Source organism: Plutella xylostella, chromosome 10 (genome assembly GCF_932276165.1).
Source record: "Plutella xylostella chromosome 10, ilPluXylo3.1, whole genome shotgun sequence".
NCBI lineage: Eukaryota > Metazoa > Arthropoda > Insecta > Lepidoptera > Plutellidae > Plutella > Plutella xylostella.
Window position 1 is genome coordinate 10673146 of NC_063990.1, and position 24293 is coordinate 10697438.

Sequence of the window (24293 nt, forward strand, 5' to 3'; positions counted from 1 at the left end):
ATATAAGGTTAGGAGCAAGGGAAGTGATTAATAAGTTGGTCGGAGGAATGTCCAAGTCAATGGTTGTGTTCCACGAGGGCTCCGATTGAATATTTGCTATTATTTATCTATTTTAGAGTCTTATATATTGATTCAATCGGGTGTAGTGATCAAGGCCTACAAAGCGTATGGAGGGGCTTCCCTTATTAACCAACACCAAAAAACATTATTATCTATATTATTTTCTTTATGTACTTACCTATAAATATGTATTTATCGTACAAATAAAAGTTATACATTAAAGTTGTAGTATATAGGTCAATAATTATAGGCAGGTAGGAAGTATGTAATCAGTTCTAGGTCATAGTTTTATTTAATTCACTATCTTTCGTTTATTGGGTTACAACACACAACGTAGGGGTTTCCCTGGATGTTTCATGGCCAATTCAAAGCAGTATTTGTTTCACTCTTATTTCACTCAACTTAGTCTTGTTAGGTGTTTTTTCAAATATCGTCTTAGTAAATCCAATAGGTAGGAGTTAAGTAGGTAGGCTTTAGAGGGGCGATACGTTACAATTTGGTGCCGTGACCAGGATATTAGGGAATTTGCTTCATCTCTTCATGTTAGATGTCAGGCAGCTAGTTTTCTGTTCTTTTATCTGAAATTTTACAAGTCAATTTGATTAAGATAGTACTTATTTACAAATAAAGCACAATATTGAACACTCTTTTGCATAGTATATAGGTAACTTACGTTTGTCTCGAAAAAACATTAAGGTTTTTTTGTTTGCCTTTGAGATTAGTAAGTAAATATTTACTCAATATGGCGGTTTTCACATAAAGGCATTTCTTTTAATTAATGTTAGGGGCTTAGGGCTGGAAGAAAGTTTCAAAAGTTTGTTGTTTTAGTTCGAAAAACTTTATGCAGCATTGCACCACAAACAACAAAAAGACAGAAGGTTATTTTTTTTAACAGAGTAACTTTTATTGCGTCACAGACTAGTATAATATTTTGGCAGTCTGCATTATTTTACATTCACAAAATCACTGCAAGTTATAATTTCTCACTTTACTATTACTCTCAACATGTTTACGTTATAATAAGTCTCTCTGCGTTTTGTTCGTAATGATTTGTTACATACTAGGGGTAGGAAAGTGATTATATCCTTGATATAATCACAATTTGTTGCCGTGGAGTGATCGAACTTATAAACGAAAGAAATTTAATAGGAAGCGCAAGAGACTAGGTTTTGTATTGGAACGGTACGTAATAGGAAAGCATTTGTGAAGATAGATAGGTAGGTAGTTAATAAAGTTAGGATGAGGAAAATGAAAATAATTCATTTATTAAATTTTACTTAATAACTAAAATCACAAAAATCGCGATGAAGTGCTCTTGGGACAGATCTGTCACTAGGCAGACAAGGGGGGTTGGGACAGATCTGGCACACGGCATTCTAGAGGTTAATAAGTAGGGGTTGTAGTAATGTTATGTATTTCATTACAGAATTATAAAAGATTAGGGGTTGTATAAGACTAAGCTCCTTGTGGAGTGAGAGGAAACAATAATCATCATCATCAGGGGTTGGATATAATGGATTCTTATTTAGGACATTATCTTTAAAATTTAATAGGTAGGTACTTACCTTAAAGAGAATAACATAAAACATAGTTGTATAATGACTGATTTATCTGTAGGTAGGTCATATTAGTGTTGCTCTGAATCACTATGAACGATCTCTCTGAATATGTAGCTGATTAGGGAATTATTAGTGAATAGGGGTTGTAGGTAAAATAATGATATGGTCTTATTTTAGGTAAAAGCAGTAAATTTTTTATTAAAATCAAAAAATAATAAAACATAAAACAAATGTACTTAACGAATAGGCGGCGCATTTTAGTCCTTATGAACAACCTGAAATTATTAGAATAGATATAGACTTTCTGGCCCAGGTAGATGAGGGGTGGGGATTTTGGTCTGGAGGTGCAGTCGGCTGCATCGGTGGATCGAGGAGTTTGCGTGGTGGGGCTTGTATGATTGGTGCTGGATTGGACTGGCCTGGTTGAGGGGGGATCGGTAGTTATAGCAACTAGTCTATAATTATTAATCATCCTTTTGGCTGGGTTGGTTCAGTTTGGTATTGGTTGTATGAGTTTTGTTGTGCGGGTTCTTTGGTTTGTTGATGTGGTTGATTGTGCTTCTGGATCGGATCTTTGCTTGTCATTGACTAGGTGCTTAAAAACTAGGCTCTAAAATTATTATATTTGAATGTTTGAAAGAGTAGATATATTATACAACATTGATCATAGGAGTTGGGATAGAACTGTAACACCATCTATGCTAACATCCTAACTTAGAGTAACTGGAAAAGCCCAAATGTCTAATTATCAGATTCCAGAGAGCTAATTAGTAGCAGATTTTATCAGACATTTCCCTAAACAAATACAAGTATGAGTTACAGTTAATGAAGAAAAGAAAATATAACAATAATCTCATTTGAAAAAAAAATAATAATTTAAAAAAAACTGCAATGAAAGGGTAGCGGTCAGACATAACAATAAATTTAGAAAACAATTAATATAGAGCAAGTTACTGTTGTTGATAAAGTGTTAGACCAGGTAAAGTAGGCTAGGACCTCATTTAGTGTCAATATATTCTTTGTAAGTTAAGAATTATGCGGGTAGTTTAGTTGTTCCTATTTTGAGCGCGGTTGCAATACACTTCTTCACCTGAGTCAGGATGTTTACTTCATAGTATATAGTCTCAGAGTTTGGTTGTCAAATATGGAACATCATCATCATCATCAGCATTCAAAAAGTAGCTCATATCCTGAAAAGAAGAATAGAATTTAATTAAAAAAAAAAAAGCTGGGTACTATGAGGATTTACATAGTTGTAGTAATTCAGGAAAATACTATTTAGTTCAATATAAATTAAGTAGACTAATAGGATAATACATTTAGGGAATGGTTTTATGATAATCAATATTGGATCTACAGGTTTATGATTTTCATAGCAGTCTAACAAAATCTAAATACAGGCAGTATAAATAAAAAAATGTATTACAATATGTAGAAAAGAAATAGGTACTTACTTATTGTAGAATTGTAACTTTGGTCTATAAGTAGTGGGGCATTGTGTATGTTTTGTCACAGTGGATAGTTTGATCAGTGGTTTATCATGGGTTTTAGTTCAACAAAGAGTGTAGTTGGGTTTGCATTGTTATGTTTGGTCCTGAAATAAAACAAATAATGATATAGGTATCATTCAAATAAAATTATGTAAATATATACCAAATGATTAGGATAGGTACTTATTTAAAAGGTGAGGGGTTGACAATAAGTTAAAATATGTTGGTTAGTCTTGTCAGTATCAATTAAAAACTGTATGGGAGATATTTAATTGAGTTAGATTTTTATAACAATAGGTCTATTATAAACACAAGATCCGTAAAACAGAGCTATTGTATGTATAAATAACTAACAATTCAGAGGTTGTTTATTTTGAATCACGATAATTTGGGCATGAGGACTTAGTTTAGTAGCATGCATACAGGGTATTTGAAAGAATAATGACACTTACCTGTAAGATATTTCACTCATTATTTTAGAGTTTCGTAAGTTTAATCGGGTAAACTTTAGATTTCTTCGTGCGATCGATGTTGTTGAACACAACGACGCATGCTTTTGTTTTGATTAGTGCGGAAAAAAAAAAACAGCCAAACAGGTTAAGGTTATGTCAGGTTGACATTGACAGTTTAGTTTTAATAAATTTGACAGTTAGACAGGTAAGGCACATTTACACAAACAGCCTAGAATAAGGATAATGGAGACCGTGTTTTTCAAATAGGGGTTGTGAAGGAGAGTTGTAATATCTCAGAAATATTTTTAGTTACCTAGTAACATTATTTTCGACTTAGGTAGTTACTGAGGGTAGAAAATGGTTGAAGTAGAAGTAGTAGTTTAGTTAGACATATTTGATAAAATAAATAGTGTATTAGTGTAATAGGTTGTAAAAAAAAACTAGATGGCGGTATTTTAGTGTTTTGGTATCGATGGAATATTGGGGTGGATTTGTCTGTTACATGAGAGCAGGAACTTTCAATTTTGGTAAAATTGATCTGATATAATTTTCTTTTACAGAGAAAACAAAAGGGTAGGGTATTTACATAGCCATTTCCCGGGGATTATGTCGTGATTATAATGTTTCGAAAAATTGAAAGGGCAAAGAATGTGGAAGGAAGAAAACTACTTTAAACGTCATTTTAAAGTCTGAATGATAAGAACGTTAAAGGTACCTGGCCAGGTCTTACATAGTTGATTAAAGGATGATGAAGAATGAAGTTTTACTTATTTAATATTGAGTGCGATTTATAATCATGACAAATACAACTGGGAAATGAAGGGTTTATTGATACTTCGTTCAGACACACACACACACACACACACACAATTATAAGGGAAACTTTGGTATTTTGTTTCTGTAAAACTTTATTGAGTAGTTACCTATTATATAGGTACTTATTTAGCTAAAAAAGAAATTTATTCCTAAAGTTACCTTTATTTCACAAATATTTTCCAAATGATCAACTAGTGTAGATACAAGAATTATTGCTACTTATGTATATGATAAGTATTTTAATAATAATACTGAGTAAAATCTTAAAAGAAAAAAAAGATTTTTATAAATAAATAGTTAACTTTTTTTTAAAACTACTAACTTAATAATATGTGGGGATATCTCACACACTACCATCCGACCCTAAATTAGGCAGAGCCTGTAATATGGGTATAATATCGGACCGTTAGTTAGTAGTATGCAAATTGGTTCAAGTAATTTACACACCATACACTCTTAGTCTTGCTTTTGTAGTAAATTGGCGAAGAAAGGCGGTTCTACTCGGGCACAAACGTGGTACAAACGCTTTAGTCGATTTATTATTGAAGTTAGCTATGCACGCATTAACACACCGACGTCTATACAGGCTATAGATGTTTTTACAAAGTACCTTTTACAGACTCCACACGACACACTACACTTTACACAAAAAAAAGACAATTACTTTGAAACAATTTGCTTTAGAGAAATACCTACATAACAAAAGTTGATCATGACGGAAAACAAATACACTTTACACTAAAAACACATTCTGATCGAAGTGTAAATAAACTAGTTGTATTTTCTTTTGAATTTAGGCAGGTAAGTTTTTAGTTTGAACTGGGGGTTGAAGATTAAAATAAAATTAATAATTAGATACATTATATTTTATTGATTTAATCAGTGGGGAGGAAGAAGGCCTTGATGTTTATTAGAGTGGCGTGAATCAGAGAAAGAGGATGAGAGTTGTGGTGAATCGAATGTCTAAGAACCTATGGATTGAAAAAAAAATACCTACAAACATATAGTTTAGTGTAAAGTGAAAGTGGCTTTAGTAAAATATCATGGCTGTTCTCCTGCGCTGAAGGAAAGATTCCGATTTCACCTTAATCACACAACACTATACAAAAGAGAATATTTATGAAGATTTTGGTGTTAGGATAGGACAGCATAGTCAAATAATACTGTTGTATGTACAGTATCTTCATAATATTCTATACTCAACATGTACTTACTTACTTAAAGAAAAAAATATATATTTTCAACACAAATTTTGTCATTTTGCTGAATTGGAGGGGGACTGAAAAGTTGTGAATCAGTTGTAAACATTAATGCAATAATGGTTCACAATAATAATTCTCTTTCTAGTTTTGGTAAAATGATTAGTAATAATTCTACACTCTACATCAAGCTCGGAGATTGGTGGACATTGTTCCTGGGGATTGTTAGAATGAGACTTGAACTTTATTAATTTCTATTGATGATGCATCGTCGAAAACATAGGGCGTGGGAGAGTTCGTGCTCTAAGAGGGCGTGTTAAAGATGCTACAAAATTCTTAAAAATAAATTTAAGGTTCTGTGGTTTCTCATTTAGCATTGGATCCTTCTGATCGACAGGGTATCCCTTTGTTCCCGGTTTATTGGAGCATGAATAATCTACTAAGTATTCGATCAATAGTTATGTAAATAATAAATAATAATAGGGATGGTCGATGATTTTTGATAATTTCTGGGGATCTTGTTGGCTAATCATCTGAGTCATTTTACACTCACACACACAGACATATTGAGGTGATGATCGGAATTTCCTTTTACAAATTTTTCATCGTTTAAATTCAATGAATTTGATATTTGCGAAAATAAAGGGTGGTGTATATTATTGTGTATATTTTTTCCATATCTCAATTATAATATACTTGCGATACTACAAAAATATAAGGGGTTGAATGTAATGTTCCATCGATGCCGAAACATTAACTATTTCGCAAATAATGAATTTAAACTACGACTGGATGTTCCGAGGGATTTGTTGCGCTTTGGAAGGGTTTTCCCGTGGGATTTTTGGAAAAGTTGTCTATTAAATCATTCAGGGTGTCGGCTAACTTCGTGCCAAGCTTTGTTGTACCGATTGCGATTCACAGAATAATCAAGATAATTATTCTGAGTGTAGACGAGTCTTAATTTTAATATCGACGAATTGTGGGTAGACGATAATATCCACGTAAGCGAGCAGCGCGTGGGCACTTTTCACTTTTGTGTGAGCAGCCGTGGTGAGCAGACGGTCAGATGGAGGGAGTGATCGGTGCCGTGGGAGCTTGAGGACCAGGCGCGTGGAGCCGAGGCGGAACACCGTGTGCGAAGCTAAGTCACCTTTCTACTTACTTTTTGTCTCTCGTATATGATTGAGAAGTTATACATCTTATTTCTTGAAGGACGCTAACCCACGGCTGCAATTTCCATCACACTGGTATAGGGATTAGATAGGTACACTAAAGGTCTTCTACCTCGCTCATTCAGTATTTAGCTAGCTAGAGAAAAACCTACACATTACACATTCCCTTATTTTAGCTTTGGTTCAACTTATTTTAGTTTAGAATAGGGACTTCTGGATAGATACAAATAGGCAGAAGCGGGCTGGTGATGATGATGATGATGATTATCAAATAACTAAAACCTAAACTAAAAAAATAGATCTCACTTCAAAAATAATAAATTCTTATCAAATAAAAAATATACACCTACCTTCAAATTTGTTCTATGGTTCTTTGTTCAAATTATTGATTTTTCATTAGGTAAATAAATACTTCTATAGAATCTATGCTATAGTAATTATTCAAAGAATAAAGTAGATACATACTTAAATAAACTTTTCAAAGATGATTTATTGTAGTATCTATATGGCAGAGAAGATTATTTGACTTTGAGTTTAACAGCGCAGGGAAAGAATTGATTGACGGAGAAATTTACTCTAATAAGTGTCAAGATATCACAAATAAGGGTCCTAGTTACTTAAACTAAATCATTTCTGGTCCTATATTGCTCAATAAATACAAATGGCTTGAAGGTAGATCAGATTTCTGTCCAATTTGCATATTTTCAGAAAGTTATGTAAATTCTTACCCATAGAAGTATTTGTTTCCTTGTTAAATCAATAAATTCTAATGTAAATAAAGATAGCACGGATATAGTAGGAATAAAGTTAGCTAGGATATATTTATTACAACTATTTATAATATATTTGAATAAGTTTATATAATATTCACTATTTCATAACAATTATCCTATATTCCAATAAGATCAAAGAATATTCACTATTTCATATTATATATTTAATCTTTTAAAATAATACCTAAATCACTTCCCACTTGGCTACAAAATTAGAGTCATATTATTATATTTTCAAATACTTATCTATTATGAAATTCATGATTTAATAAAGTTACTATACTGTAAATTATTGAACTATTCTAGTTTCAGTTAATTTATGATTATAAATATGATTGTCCCTTTAGCTTTGACAACATGTATTCATGTTGATTTATTTACATGAAATAAATATAAAACATGTAAATATATAAGGTTAGGAGCAAGGGAAGTGATTAATAAGTTGGTCGGAGGAATGTCCAAGTCAATGGTTGTGTTCCACGAGGGCTCCGATTGAATATTTGCTATTATTTATCTATTTTAGAGTCTTATATATTGATTCAATCGGGTGTAGTGATCAAGGCCTACAAAGCGTATGGAGGGGCTTCCCTTATTAACCAACACCAAAAAACATTATTATCTATATTATTTTCTTTATGTACTTACCTATAAATATGTATTTATCGTACAAATAAAAGTTATACATTAAAGTTGTAGTATATAGGTCAATAATTATAGGCAGGTAGGAAGTATGTAATCAGTTCTAGGTCATAGTTTTATTTAATTCACTATCTTTCGTTTATTGGGTTACAACACACAACGTAGGGGTTTCCCTGGATGTTTCATGGCCAATTCAAAGCAGTATTTGTTTCACTCTTATTTCACTCAACTTAGTCTTGTTAGGTGTTTTTTCAAATATCTTCTTAGTAAATCCAATAGGTAGGAGTTAAGTAGGTAGGCTTTAGAGGGGCGATACGTTACAACTTGGCAAGAGAAGGAAAAGAGTATGCAGAGCTGACTGCCAACCTCCAATAGTAGAGAGGCACTTGAAGAAGAAGAAAAAGGGAAATTAAAGTGTAGGAAGGTACTATTCTTACAGCCCAATGTATTACTAATATAATACGTATGGATGTGTCAGTTTGTAGGCACAAAGAGAAAGGGTTAATTACCTCGTTATGTTGTCAGCTAACGTAAATTTATTAAACTGAATAGTCAGGTGATAAAGGTAATGTTATGTATTGGGGTTATGTACACACATTTTGTTGGTTTCAAGGACAAACCGGTATTTTTATCGAAGTTAACTAGGATACGGCTCATGATAAAATATAAATAAGTACTTAGGTACCTTAGGTTATATACTTGTTTTTAAGTGTTTTTTTCTACTTCACGTTCTTTTTCATGGTTAAAACGACTGATTTCGCTGCAACTTTGTTAGGTATATTTGAAAACTAAATTTTTGTCCAAACTGTATTAAAGACAGACAGGCACAGTTACTTTCGCATTTATAATATTAGTAAGTAAGTCATAATGGTCACCGCACATACGTCCGTAAGAGGCGATCCCTTAAGTTTTCAATAACAGTATAACCAGTAGTAATTACGAGATTAATGAATAAATAAGTACAGGATAATCTCCTTGTTATTTGCAAGGAGAAATTTATAAGGAGAAAGGAGATATTCAAGATTGCGGAAATTACAGGGGAATTAAGTTGATGGCACACACGATGAAATTGTATGAGAAGGTTATCGAAAGTAGGATTAGGAGGGAGTCGACAGTATCGGCAAACCAGTTTGGATTCATGCCTGGAAGGAGTACAACGGACGCCATATTCGCAGTGAGACAATTGATGGAAAAGTTTCGAGCTGTACAAAGAAACCTGCATATGGTGTTCATTGACCTTGAGAAGGCTTACGATCGAGTCCCGAGAGACCTGTTGTGGCGGTGCTTGCAGAACAAGGGTGTACCCGTAAAGTACATAAGTATTGTTCAGGACATGTACGCAGGTGCCAACACACAGGTCCGCACCGCAGTCGGGGTTACCGACAGGTTCGAGGTCAGAGTAGGCGTGCACCAGGGTTCATCCCTGAGTCCATACCTATTTTTATTGGTAATGGATGCATTAACATCTGCAATTCAGAAGGAGGCGCCCTGGTGCATGCTCTTTGCAGACGACATCGTGCTTGTCGATGAGAGTGGGGATGAATTACAGGTGCAACTGAACCAGTGGCGAGATACCCTAGAGAGTGTGGGATTGAGACTGAGTAGGACCAAAACAGAATATATGTTCTGTCAATTCGGAGGGCCTACTTCAGCTGCGTCGATATCTCTGGGTACCTCGCCACTAGCAGTAGGTGAGGATTTCCGATACCTCGGCTCCCTTCTACAGAGTGATGGAAGTATTGACAGGGATGTGACGAGACGAATGAATGCAGGATGGATGAAATGGAAACAACTCACCGGCACGACGTGTGATCGCAAGATGCCAATTAAGATCAAAGGCAAAATATATAAAAGCGTCATAAGGCCGGTGATGTTGTATGGGGCTGAGTGCTGGGCAACCAAAGTATGCGATGAGAAAAGGATGCATGTGACAGAGATGCGAATGTTGAGATGGATGTGTGGTGTTACAAGAAAAGATAGAATACGAAATGAGTATATAAGGGGAAGTATGAAAGTGGTTCCTATAGTGGAGAAGATGAAAAGCCATCGTCTTTCTTGGTTTGGGCATGTTATGAGAAGAGAAGATGATTATGTGACAAAGAAAGTGTTGGAAATGAGACCCGAAGGAAGGCGCAAGAGAGGAAGACCAAGAAAGACGTGGCTTGATTGCGTGAAAGAAAATATGAGAGAGTGTGGAGTGAATGAGGATATGACAGAGGATAGGGTAAAATGGCGTGACATGACCAACAAAGCCGACCCTAAATAAGGATAAGGCAAGGAAGAAGAAGAATCTCCTTGTTATTTGCACTGGTCCAGCAATGCGCACTAGGCCAGCGTGCTGGACTAGGCCTAGAAATCCTACTTCATTGCCCCAGCAATGTGGACATGATGGGTTGTGATTGGTGGAACCCGCATTTCCCTGCTGCACGGGTCCGCTGTCGAGTTAGAAACGTCACTATATCGCGATCGCGATAAATACGGCGCTGTTCCCGTTTATCGACGTCGGTAACGGGCCCGTGTCACAGAGCCAGGGTTCCCTAAAATATTGGATCTAGCCGCCGAAGCCCCTCGCCGCGATGATGTGATTTTATCTGTTGGTGGTCACCCAGACATTGCAAAAGTGTGAAACAGGGACTTTTTTCTTTTGCTATTAATTCAAGTGGCCTATATTTTTCTCTTAAGATTCGTTTAGCAAAAATACGAGCAGCTTTACCGCGTGAACACACTAAGTTGATAAGATTTCTTACGACAGTTTCCTTTTCGTGGAGGAAAATTCGAGCAGACGCCCATTTCTTTACTTATCTCCTGGAGAGCGAAATCCCAAAAAGGATTAAGTTAGTGTTGTAATTCAAACCTAAGCTAGGTTAAGCTGTTTAAGAAAAATCGTTGAGACCAATTATAAAGGGTGTTATATTTATTTATTTAAGTAATTAATTATTTATTGCACAAATAGTAGACGAAGGGTGTTCTACCAGCCAACTCACAGGAGGTGCAAGAAAATGTATATTAGGTATAAGGAGTGCAAAAATAAAACAGAAGACCGTATCAAATGCTCCGAGTGGGCTGCGGGGCGTCCCACGCCATGTTTGTCTGTCTGTGGCTTCCCACCCAACGTCCGGGATAAGATGAATTGATTCTATTTATGACTACTGACCGTAGAATGTGCATAGAAGTAATAAGTTGTACGTAAGTACTTATTACTTCCATGTGAATGTGTTATTATTTGAAAAAAAAAACTTTACGATATCAATTTATATACCCGGAATATGTCAATAAATAACAATCGAATATGAATAATATTGAATAATGATTTTTAGCAAAATATACCGACGTCAGAAGAAATACCTATAAGTACCTACTTATAACAAAAATATTCTGTTGTTAGAAATATCAAAAAGGTCCTTCCTTTAGCCCGATTTTATTGGGAGCTTTTGGTTATTATCAATAAAGTTGAAATGGCGCGGTTAGCATAATAGTAACTCCTATACATTTATTATTTGGTAATAAACTTTCCTTTACGATTCATTGTTATTGCTATACATTTCGTGGCTGCCTCTGTCACCATGGAAAGGTTCAAGGTTAGGTTTGGATAAACAATTATTTGAACAACATTCATAAGTATACGAATGTATAACACGCAAAATTAATCAATTTGATCACATGACCTGGTAATCATATCAAACATAAGTTCTATTAATATATTTTGCACTACATAAAATAATGTAAAGTAGACAAAACTATTACATTTCTTTGTAATTATTACTAGTTTTAAATATTACTTTTCATTCTTGCATGCGGAATTTTCCCGTCGACGGTGAAGTCATAGAATATCAGCGGATCACCTGTTGCATTCACGACGGCTTACAGAGCTCCTTCATTTATGCTTGAGCAATATTAAATGTGTAAAAAAACTTTTATATTATACTGAATTAATATTCATATCAATATACCTTGTAGGTATTACCTCTATATTATATTTTGAGGTAAGTAAATATATGTAATACGTTTTATTTAACGGAACCAATAGCAGTAAGTATCTACATCGTGTGACACACACAACTTTTTGAATAATATTTTTTATCACGAAATGCATTTACTCTAGGTACTAGAACAAACGGTGTTTGGTAGCGGAAGTTTAATTAATACTATCTTGTCCCGAGAGAACAGCTTGTAGCGAGGCAAATCTACGTACATACTCGTATCTTAGTTAGATCGGACCAATCTGACAAAATGCTGATTGCGAATCGGGCTCCCCGTAGCACTTCGGGCAAAGTTCAACAGTAACTTTACCGTCCGTCCGCAAACAAATCTTCGTGGTTACGGAAAATGTTAAGTATTTGTTTTATTATTACTACATTGGCAAAATTTACAACGCAAAGTTAGCATGTATTTCAAATTCGGGGTATTTCGAAAAAAATATATTACTAGCTGTTCCCGCGAGCTTCGCTTCGACTTAAAAAGTTTCCCCGTGGGAATTCCGGGATAAAAGTAGCCTATGTTCTTTCCCAGGGTCTATACCATATGTATACCAAATTTCATTCAAATCCGTTCAGTAGTTTTGGTGTGAAAGAGTAACGCACAGACAGACAGACTGACACAGTTACTTTCGCATTTATAATGAAAGTGACAGTTACTTTGTTTTTAAATCTATAGGCTTTAATCATCAAAATGCATCGCACCTGATGCATGACGTCATCAGCACTTTTTGACTATTTTATGATTTTCTCGAAAATGATACATCCAAAAAGTACAAAAACTTTTTTTTGTGGCCTTTTGAGCTAAATCTCGAAATGCAGCAAAAGCAGCTTTAGTTTTTTGAAATGTTGTCCATTTTGAGGCCAGTGCAGTGTGCAAAAAGAATGTCACAAATTAGGTTGTGGTTGAGAATTTTCCAATGGCGCTGGGGTGTATCCGAGGACCGTAGCATAGATATAACCAATTAATTAAGGATACAACATTATTACCTACTAAGGAGAGATAACGAAAGATCATATAAGCGGATAAGAAGAGGGTTGCTAGGCGCACTTTATTGCCAGTCTACCCGAGACCTAAGTCTGGGTTAAACCTATCTAGATACCTTGCCTAGATACTGAGGGAATTCGTATAATTTCCGTGGCAATAAAACGAAATACGAGGAAGATTCGTTTGATACTTTCATTCTTGAATTTATTAGACTGTATTTTCAGGAGAATCATTCTGTGTTTTAAATAGAGTTCAAATAGAAACAAAACTGCTACAACAATACAAAGGAAATTTAGAAGTTTCTGCCCCTGAAAGGGTCATAAAATTAAACTTTTCATTCCACAATAGGTAATATACAGGGTTATTGGTAAGTAGACTAACCCTGTAAACTCGCGAGCAATGAAAAAGTTCCAGGAACATAATTATGGAACGTTAATGGCAATTAGAACTTTTTCTTTGCTAGTGAGTGTACCTATTATGTAACTTGAAAAAATCAATACAAATTATTTGTTGTAACTGTTGTTGTACCTGTAACTTAATAGCTCGTAAGTAAAAAGTCTTTTATCCACCAACAAAGGTTGGCTGGAAGAAATTGCTTTTTGGCAATAAGCCCGCCATTGTATGCTTTTACTGTGTTTATAAATTGTTATGTATTTATGTATTTTGTGTACAATAAAGTGTTAAAATAAATAAATAAAATAAATAATTATACATAATCTATATTGTTTAAGGCCAGGTTTAACAATAGAAAATGTAACCGAAATAGCTGAATGAAAGTAAAAAAATATCACGGATGAGTGAGTAGGGTGATCATATCGCGCCTCGCTGACGCCGTCTCCTCACCTATCAGCTATCAGCCGTTATCACTGCTCAAATATACCAGGATATTCAGGATCGATACTGCAGGGTTACTCCATACTGACGTTAAACGAACCAATGAGAGCTTTTGTGCAATGAGCACGTTTACTACAACGAGATAGAGTCGTGGCTCGCGCAGGGCGTTCCTAAAATTCGTTTTTGGTCATATATGTAGAGTGACCCCTTGCAGCTGACTCACTCTCAATGAGACACGATTTTCATGGTCACTCTGTTTTTGATATATTCTCTGTAGTGGAAATGGTTGTCTCGAGCTTAGTACTTGATAACCTGACACCATATTTCATCGAAATTTGTGTAGCCGATAGTGTGTTCACGAAGGTTTTTTAAATCACTTCTGATCTTAGCTTTGATTGACGGAGTTTGTTTTTCTTTGGTCTGTACAATATATATTTTTTTTCAGATACTTAAGGGCGTTGGAGCAGCTATAGTTAGCTGACCCAATTATTTAAAATAAAGTAGAACTGTTAACTATATTCTTTCAAACATTTAGAACCTATCTCTATGGTATTAAGTAAGATACCTACTACCTAGTGGGCAGCCCTAGTTATCCCTAAATATTTTGTTTATAAAAATAACTGGCCGAATTTACAAAACAAAAACTTAGATTCCGACACTCATTCTCCACGGACACATAAGCCGTTGGTAACGCAGCGTCGTAAGAATATGAGCGGTGACAATAAAAATACTACTTTATGAAGCCCTAAAATGGTGGTTCTTTCCTTATAAATGCACTCTATTATGCTTTTACATGGGAATGGTTTTAGTGGCACTTGGGGAGGGCGTTTACGAGCGGCCGAATTGTTTCAATTAGTGACAGATCGAGGTTTGTGGCAGAAGAGTGACGGCTATTTTGTTCCAAAGTGACACTTGACACCAACATGGATAGGTTGTCCATGGGAAACGGGAAATCATGATAATGATCTTAAGTTCCCATATTGACACTTTGTTCTCCATAAATACATTAATTTTATATTAGAAAAAGTCACATAAGGTCTTGCTGTTTTATCAGATATAATTATAATACAGTGTGCACTATAACCATACGTCTGCACGGGTAAGTCTATGCAATATCCATCCAATCCCAAACAAAGTAGTTTTCTATCTAAAAATCGCGTATTCATTCATAGAAACAAATGAAAGTTTAGCTACGCTACGTGTTGTTTGAAAGCAAAGAATACCATATTGGATTTATTTGTCACAGAAATTGAAATAGATGTTTGGATTGAAACTGAAACACAGAAAATTTTAATGGAAAAAGTAATGGAATTGAAATAATAATAATAAACTCCATTTATAAACAAAGTGCACTTTGTTGCTTTGTTCGCCTAGTCGCTAAATTCACTTGTATTTAAACCTGTTCTTTTGAAGCTTCATTTTGAATGTGCCAGTTTCATAAAGCTGCTATGTGTGTTATATTGTCTGTGTAGCTATCAACCTAACCTAGCAACCTGGCTCAAAGAATCTCACTTGCTATTCAGCGTGGCAATGCAGCCAGTGTAATAGGGACCTTTGAGCCCGGTACGATCAGGGGTGGACTTTTTGACTAAGTATATGACAAAGCATGCTTGCTGATAAATTATGTATAGCTATAATAATTATTATTTATAATTTTATTCTTGACTTAAGTTATTTATAAGACATTTCATAATTAAATTATATAACCTAGCAACTCTTTCGTACGCTAACCAACACTATTTGGTTTTATTACGTAAATAATGACAAGACAGCGTGTGTATTTTATACATGGTGTTGCAAAAAGGGTATACTAAGCCGAAAGGGGGTGACTCTTTGCAACATCCTGTATATTTTGTCAAGCTAACCCTCGTGCGGTCGTCGTGATGAGTAAGTATAAGGGTAGGCGATAAAGGGCATAGTTCTATTTCAATATTAATAGATCATCATAATGTAATTGGTATCAAAGGGACAGCGGCCCCCAGCATCTGTTAGGAATAAAGTACTAAGTAGAGTTTATATTTTAAGAACGGCAAAGCAAAAAGTCGTGGTAAATTAACTTTTTTTGTTTATAAAAAAAATGATTCCTAGTTTTTGTAAATGGACATAAAACATTTTGTTATTTTATTTTTGTACTCTTCTAGTATCTAGTCTGTGATCTAGTTAACTAATCTATAAGTCGCGGAAAAGGATATAAAAGTAGTAGGTACTATCTACGACTCTGAATCCGTTTTACTTAATGTTTTTAAGATTATTTATATGTATTAGGTCTAGCCAGACATTCGCACATATACTTAATCATTTTTTGTTATTACAAATTGTGTAAGTGTTTGACTTTGAGTTTTAACATCAAAAATCCTTTGAATCTTTCTCCCTAGCCCTTGCATAAATACTTTCTATCCAAGCAGAAACTAACGTGATAAAGTCAAAGAAAAGAAAATCATTTTGCTAAATAGCTGAAGCTGAAAGGTCATCGTACACCCATAAAATAAAATGTAGTCTGAAACATTATCGAAAGTTTCAAAGCATGAGATATATTTGAAATGCACTAGGTATCTCGAAAACATTTAAGCAAGCTTACCCACCATTAATTCAAATGGATTAATTTTAATCTGAACATAAAAGAAAGCCATAATAGGTATCATCATCTAAAGCTCGGGTTAACAACCAGACGATAATATAACAACTCCTAATCACAAAAGCAAATACATTGTTTATTAATCGAACTAAACTCGACCTAAAAGAAAAAGAGTAATGTTTTATTTGTCGTATCGGAAGCCTCTAACGTCTAACGTCAATAGGGTTGTATTTACTTTAAAGGGCCGTTAATATTCTTTTACTACAGATAAATTTCAGTTGCTAAATCAAAAAGCGGCTTTATGTTTGTGGCACAAGGCCGTTATTAGCAAGAGCCAATATTGGGACCTGTTGTTAGCCGAGACTCATAATGAAGGTTAAACGATCGCCACCATCCACCATTTCTTCTCGGCAACAGCTGGCTTTTATTACAACAGTTTAATGGCAGTTTTCCTGTGAATTTCTTCTTCCAGACAGATGATGGTTCCTCATAAAATCACAGATGCTTTAAAAGGGTTCCAGGACTCCATTCTAAATAATACTGGCTTCAAATACTGCCAAAGAAGTAAAACTTGGAAGCCAGTTTGAACTTTTGCCAGTTAGCTCGGAAAAGGAGTAAATTTATGTGGTTATGGATCCAGCAGAATACGGTATTGTATTGTATACCTAAGTGGTATGCCGTGGAATTAAATATGTTTATACAGGCTGTTGCAATGTAAAGTAGGCACATAAAATCAGTCAGACGCATTACTAACCGGTTGAAATGCATTCTAACCACCGAATAATGTGATTTTTTTATGGCAATAAAGAATCTATATCTGCCTATATATAGGTATATACATATATGGCTCAAACAGATAGATTCACCAGCATCTCTGTTGTCACTTGTTTACCAAAACCCGGTCATGTGAGGATAAGAACACAATGAATATAAATTGAAACATTACGTTTTCGTTATTGATAGTGTCACAAAATGGAGAATATTTTGCCACAGCGTATATAAATAATGGAGATTTATTGACAAAGATCGTCATAGTGGTATGAAATAAAAATAAATAGAAAAGGCTTAGCGAATCGATGAATACAAAATGAATGTGTTTTATCATTTATGTTTTAAAATACTTACGTGCAGGCTTATCCTACTTATGAGTTATTGGTAGATACTACTAAGTTAAGGAAATATTATTTATTATTTCTATGGATGCATTTCGTCATGAAAATTTAATCCATTAGTTTAGTCATTCTATGGGTAATCCGGTAGTTGCCGATAAAAATACGCTATGTCACTCCAGCCTCACAACAGACATGACATTCACAATATACCTGCCGACCCTCGCCCTTCTTTTTCTTCTTTCCTCTGGCAGTGAGGTTTCTACATTATTCTCTCACCATAAACAGGGTGTTGCAAAGGTTTCGGCTTAGTATACCCTTTTTGCAACACCCTGTATTATGCGACATCTCGAAACCCACCAAAAACAAAAAACGGGTTTAAACTTTATGTCTATCTCGAAAGTTATTTGCCCGGTGTCGTCACAAACTGGAGTTTCCAAATGTGTTTTACCGAAACTATAAAACTTTGGTGCAAGCCAAATGAGGACTGAAAAATGTTAGCACCTGCATTGCGGGGCGAGTGAACCTGGTTTAATAATTTAAACTCCCATTAGAGGACGTCTCATACCCACACCGACCGAGGCGACGGATGTTCGACAAATTCTGGATTTGCATAAACTTTTGGCTATGAAATATCGTTTTGAGGAAGAGTCTTCTGGCGGGAATTATTCCATAGTGAGATAACTTGATAGTGGATGAATATAATATAAATTATAATAATATATGTAAATTATATATTATATTGCCCTATCAAGTTAATTTGTGATATTTATACTTATACTGTGTGTGAGAACGATGAATCGTTGATGAATATTTATTTTACTTCGCACAACATCTACTTTAGCGCTATCAACCACATTGTGTCTATTTTCAATACTGTGCTCATATACAAAATTAAATAAATTCATTAAATTTACAGTACAATTATTACATTGTAGCTTCTTTGAAATATCACACTAACCAGAAGATAATAAGCCTAAAATCCACTAGGGATATCATGTGCTACAACTCTTGGGTAAATCGTCCCTCACTTACGTTTAGTTTGTAAAACTTTGTTAGCAAACTCTGCTTGTAAACATTTTCAGAATCAAATTACAAGTATTAGAGCAAGTCAAGTGAGATTTTGACCTTTCGCGAGGTTCAGAGCACTTTGGACGTTTTGCGCGTAAAAATGTTCTTCATAATTAATATATTTTACTCTACATCACCGCATTGATAAATACAGCTATAATGAGTAATGGCTGATCTGATATTTAAATAAGCAAAAAGTAGTTACATAGCTTTAGATTGGTATGCATCAACTTTTGTAGTTAGTTTTAAAACTATGTCATTTCTGATCGTAAATCGTAAGTAAATAAATATTACTAAAGGTGGGGTAATTGTCTTTATCTACCAGCCAACCTACAGGAGGTACATGAAAACTGGTACGTAAGATGAACGAACTAAAAACGTCACTTAATAATTATCTAAATATACAGGGTGTTGCAAAATTGGTATACTAAGCCGAAACCTACATCTGCAGCATGTTATATCTAAGCCCGAAACTGAAATCAAAATTTGGGAATTCGCGAATGGAAAATGAAATTTTTTTTCGCGAATTTTCAAATTCTGATTTCAGTTTTGGGCTTAGATATAACATGCTGCACATGTAGGTTTCGGCTTAGTATACCCTTTTTGCAACACCCTGTATAATAAAAAATACATTATAATACTACGGCTATATATTATATAGGAAACTCTTTTTAGCTGGTTCAGTCATAACCTGACGGCTCAGTTGCCCACTGCCCAGGGTACTCTTCCTGCGGTGGTATATTCCGCATTTTGCAGTAGGTAGTGCTTTTATAAAGAAGCCTGTTTACCGGTACTATGAACAAAAATAGATCCTAGTTAAACAAAGCACCATGGACTTCAAACACACAAGACACAACGTTTCATTTCAATACCTTATGCTGTTCACATGTGTGAATGTTGTGTAGTTATTTTAGTGAAGGTTGACACTTTGTGAAACAAAACATTTATAAAAATAAAAATTGTAAAGATAAATTATTCAAGAGTTTCTTAAATCTGTGACATTTTTTGAGGTAGCACTGCCTGTCATTGTTTCATCATACTGGAAATGTGTAAATTTATATGTAGGTATTTACATTTTGTTTAAAATTCGCATTGAACACATACTAAAATTGCATTAAATCTGCTCTAGCCATTTTCTGTGAAAGGGTAACGAAAATCCATACAAAACTTGCGCACTCATAATAATGATATGTAGAATAACGATTAAAACAATGCAATAACAAATTGAGATTAAATTAAATGTCAGATACACGGTATTAAAAAGCCATCTTAATTATTATTGGTCGGTTTGAAATTGCTACTCGAATTTAATTTCCAGTTTGGTTGTTAATTAAAAATATTTTTTATGAAGCACTACGAGAGCTGTGGTAACTCAGTCGGGTTCGAATCCCGGTGCTGACGATACATGTACCAATGAGTTCTTTGTATACCATCGCTCTTACGGGGAAGGAAGACATCGTGAGGAAACTTGTATATCTAGACTTAGCACATCTAGATATGTGAACCCACCAACCCGCAGTGGACCAGCGTGGTGAGAAATGGTCCAAGCTTAGGAAGGCAGTTTAGACCTTGGGGATATGCACAGAGGTTCTCGAGAGAGTCAGGTACTTACACCCCCACAGAGAATAGAATAGAATAGAACCTATTCACCTCGCCTTCAAAACTTGTCCCGTGGTCATTTCGGGATAAAAGATATCTTATTTCATAATACCTATGTTAATTCAGGTAATCAGCTTATTTATAATTTTGCAATTATAATCAAAATTGATCCATCCGTTTTCCAGTAAATAAGAACAAAGATCCGCATATATCCGTTCTTAAAAACTATAGTTCCTCCCTTTATAAATATTGCTATAATTATTAAGTTCATATTAAATTCGACGACCGTTTATTAAGTCGACGGCCGACTGGTGTAGTGGTTAGTGGCCCGATTTCGGGTCCGATTCCCGGCTGGGGCAAAAATTTGTTTAAAGACAGATATTTTTACTCGGGTCTTGGGTGTTGATATTTATAATAATATGTATCTATCTATGTATTTGTGTAGATATATCAGCTGCCCGATACCCATAAAACAGGCTCTGCCTAGCTTGGGGTCGGATGGCCGTGTGTGAGATGTCCCCATATATTTATATATTTATTTAATTATGTACATTTAGACGACCTGCGGTAGTGATAGTTTGAGGAAATCTTGTTCGACTTCACGAGCTTCACTCCGCCACAAAAGTATTTTTTTCCGTAGGTCTTCCGGGATAACAAATAGCGTAGTACTTAAGTAAGTGTGTGTTTATTCAAGGTAACAGCTAACTACATGGCAAATTTTATAAAAATGGTCCATTTGTTTTCTCGTGAAAAACATCTATTTTACACTTACTAACTAGGTACCTACTTATTATCACGACTATGAGTGTTATATTTTGAATTCTTGAAGGTAGGTACTTACATACTTAACTTTTTTCCACTGCTATTACTAAAATCAATGCCAATAACAATTTTAGTTTAAAATTAACAAACTCAATCTTTACCGCGTACATTAGAAGTTAAATCTTGGTATGTATCATCCTGATATTTAATTAATTTATGTTTGCAGGAAGCTCTCTTGGTAAAATACAAAGCCTTCATACATGAAAATAAATACGGTTAAGCAGAAGAAAATTGAGTTACGTTAATACAGCCGAGTTTCTCAGAATTAATTATTATTCTTCCCACGCGTAATTAAAGACTTTTATTCTGTTACGCAGCTACAAAACTTTTAGTTTTACTTTGTTAACATTAAGTATTGTTAAGTCTAATAGTCACCTTGTCCAACAACAACTTAACTTAAATTGACGATAAATAAAAATCGAAATATTATTTATTGACATTTACATTACAAAATATACGAAACAAACAGCACAATAACGATAAAACTGATACCAACAATTTCCAGAAGACCCACAATTACTACGAAATACTACGGCGTAGCGGCGTAGCGCTACGTGGCTACGAAATCATGATAACACAAAACTAACTGTGGCATCCCGACACAATCACCGTATACTAGCATCGTATATCTATGATCACCTGTGGGGCCTCCTCTCCTCCTCATGCTCCTCCTTCATGAAGGAAGGCTGCAGACTGAAGCGTCTACGGAACTGGTGGCGACCCTTCATGGTGCAAATTTTCACTCAACACATAACATAAAGTTTTGTCTCATAAACAGGATGTGTCGCGGGTGGTGCGAGCGCGGCGGGCGTGCGCGCCCTGTGACGGCCGGACTGCGAGTGCCGGAGCCCTGCCGTCAGCGCCCCCGGCCCGGCGCCCCCGCCGTGGCGCCCCTGCCGGCCGGCGCCCCGCCTGCCGTGTCGGCGCCCCATCCAGCCAGAGAGATACAGAATTAATTCGTTAGCGATTTTCAATTGGGTTCTTCAATACTGCTGCGTGGCAATTCTCGCCTGTGGCAGTTTAATAAAAATGGCGAATAGTTTTTTTTCGTAAGACTTGTCGTGGTTGAGAATAATATTGTTCTTGTATATTGTAACTAGTAGTTTTTCTAAGTTGAATCAAAGTGGTTGTAATGTGTCAGGATTCCCGTCTGTTGTAAATAAGATGTAGGTAGGTGTCATTTCATTTTGGATTTCATCGCCAGAACATTTTTTTATTAAATAAAATGTTGTATTTTAGGGAGGGACAGTATCCGTTACCCATGTTCCGGGAATATGGGCGATGTGTTATCGGATTTGTGGTATATTCTCGTAAACGCCGTCCCCTGACCCTTGCAATCTTGTAAAGTCCTGAAAGTTTGTTTATTGGATGCTCTATTCATTTAGAGTTTAGACCGAATTTTCGGGGAAAAGTGAAATATGTAGGTATTTACTTGGTATGTAGGTAGGTATTAAATTGACATGACGTCCTTGCTATAAATTCGACTTTTTAAAAATAAATTTGAGGTATAATTGAAAAATAATAATAACATGAAATATGAAATATGTACGGTATGTTCCTATAAATTGTACAGGAATAAAAATTTAAACAAACTTAATAGAACCAAACCCACACGATACAGAAAGAATGAATTTATATTTCATTTCTATTAGAGTATATTTATAAAATAAACGGTAATTGAATTTTCACACTTTAATTTATATCACACGGCGGCGTCTTTGTGTTTTCAATAAACGAACCGAGTGAACCTTCGCAGTGGGAGTATTCAATTTACCAACCGAATACATATTCAAACACAACATACTCGTAATATAAGGTTGGGTTTTATTAGTGATCAGTTAAAGAATGACAATATACTTACCATAATTAATGAAAAAATAACAAACAAAGAAACTTCTAAAAAGAATGGGTTTTTTATTGTGCTCTATGTCACATACTGTATGAACTTGCTCTATATCCAATCATTGATTTAATTCCACCCTGTATCTATATCAACAAGAGAAGCGGATGTGCCTCCAACAAATCATGTTTGATCAGGAATAATATTGTACTATTGGTCTTTCGGTTAAATGAGTCAATATTGGATTTCATCAACACCGAGCCGCGTTATGTGATTTTATAAAATTATGCCTTTTTTTAAACTGCTATAGAGAAAGTTCATAATTATGTTGGTTTCAGTTAATTACTTGGATTATTGGGTGCACAAAATCAGCCTTAACGCGTGATACCTGATACTTACATACATACCAGAAGTCCTGGCACGGGGCGCAAGACTCACACGCCAAGACTAATCTAACTGGCCAATAATTTCATCCCGTTAGCAAAATGTGCGTTTGTCACGCTAAAAAGAAGACGTGATATTTTTTTACAGAAAAAACCGGGTATTTAAACATAGTTGATTGATTGTATTTATTTATTTACGTATTTTTTAGCATAGGGCCCCCACAGTTCTTCTCCAGCGTTCCTGTCCTGGGCTATTTCCTTGGCTTCGTCCCTGGATATTCGGACGGCATTGAGGTCGCTGAGGATGGACCTCCTCCAAGTTATTGCAGGTCACCCTTTGCGCCGTCTGCCCTGCGGCGGATTCCAATCTAACGCCATTTTGGCCATAGAGTATAATACACTCACGGGCAATGAAAAAGTTCCACTCACAAAATTCCGACACCAAATGATCTCAATTTTTTCAAACATTTAATTTTCAATTTGAACAAAATATTATTATTTTTAGTTGTTAATATCCTGATGCTCTGTTAAATGTACTTCAATGTTGCAGAAGGCGTCATTAGGCTAGCCTTTTAAGTTTAGGAGTAAATTGGTGTTTTTTCTCAGTGGAACCTTTACATTGTCCGTGAGTGTATGTATGATTTTGGCGATATTCCCCTCAAATCAAATCAAATCAAATCAAATATTTTATTGCCATCAAGTGTACATTGATCTTAAATAAAATAGTAAGTACTTACAACTTGATAGTGGGCACTGCAAATTTACTTAAAGCTCTGGTCTTCTAAGGCAGTGTCCGATCCAACTCCACTTTCTTCGAAGAATCTCTTTATTTATGGGTTCCTGTCGCGTTTTATGTATGATTATTAAGTTATAAAATATCATACAAATTACTTTTTTGTACCCATTTGCAAAATCAAATAAACGTAGAGCCTCATGTA

At 35.1% G+C, this 24293-nt stretch overlaps 1 protein-coding gene across 1 annotated transcript in view; it reads right to left on the minus strand.

Moving 5' to 3' along the window:
• The window catches only part of LOC105394069 (ras-related protein Rap-2b), a 53737-nt gene extending 31778 nt beyond the window's left edge, over positions 1-21959 (minus strand). Inside the window, exon 1 of the mRNA XM_038118130.2 lies at positions 21772-21959. Coding sequence (XP_037974058.2) covers positions 21772-21860 — 89 coding nt within the window. The 5' untranslated portion in view covers positions 21861-21959. The remainder of the gene's footprint in view (positions 1-21771) is intronic.
• Between the last annotated feature and the right edge of the window lie 2334 nt (positions 21960-24293).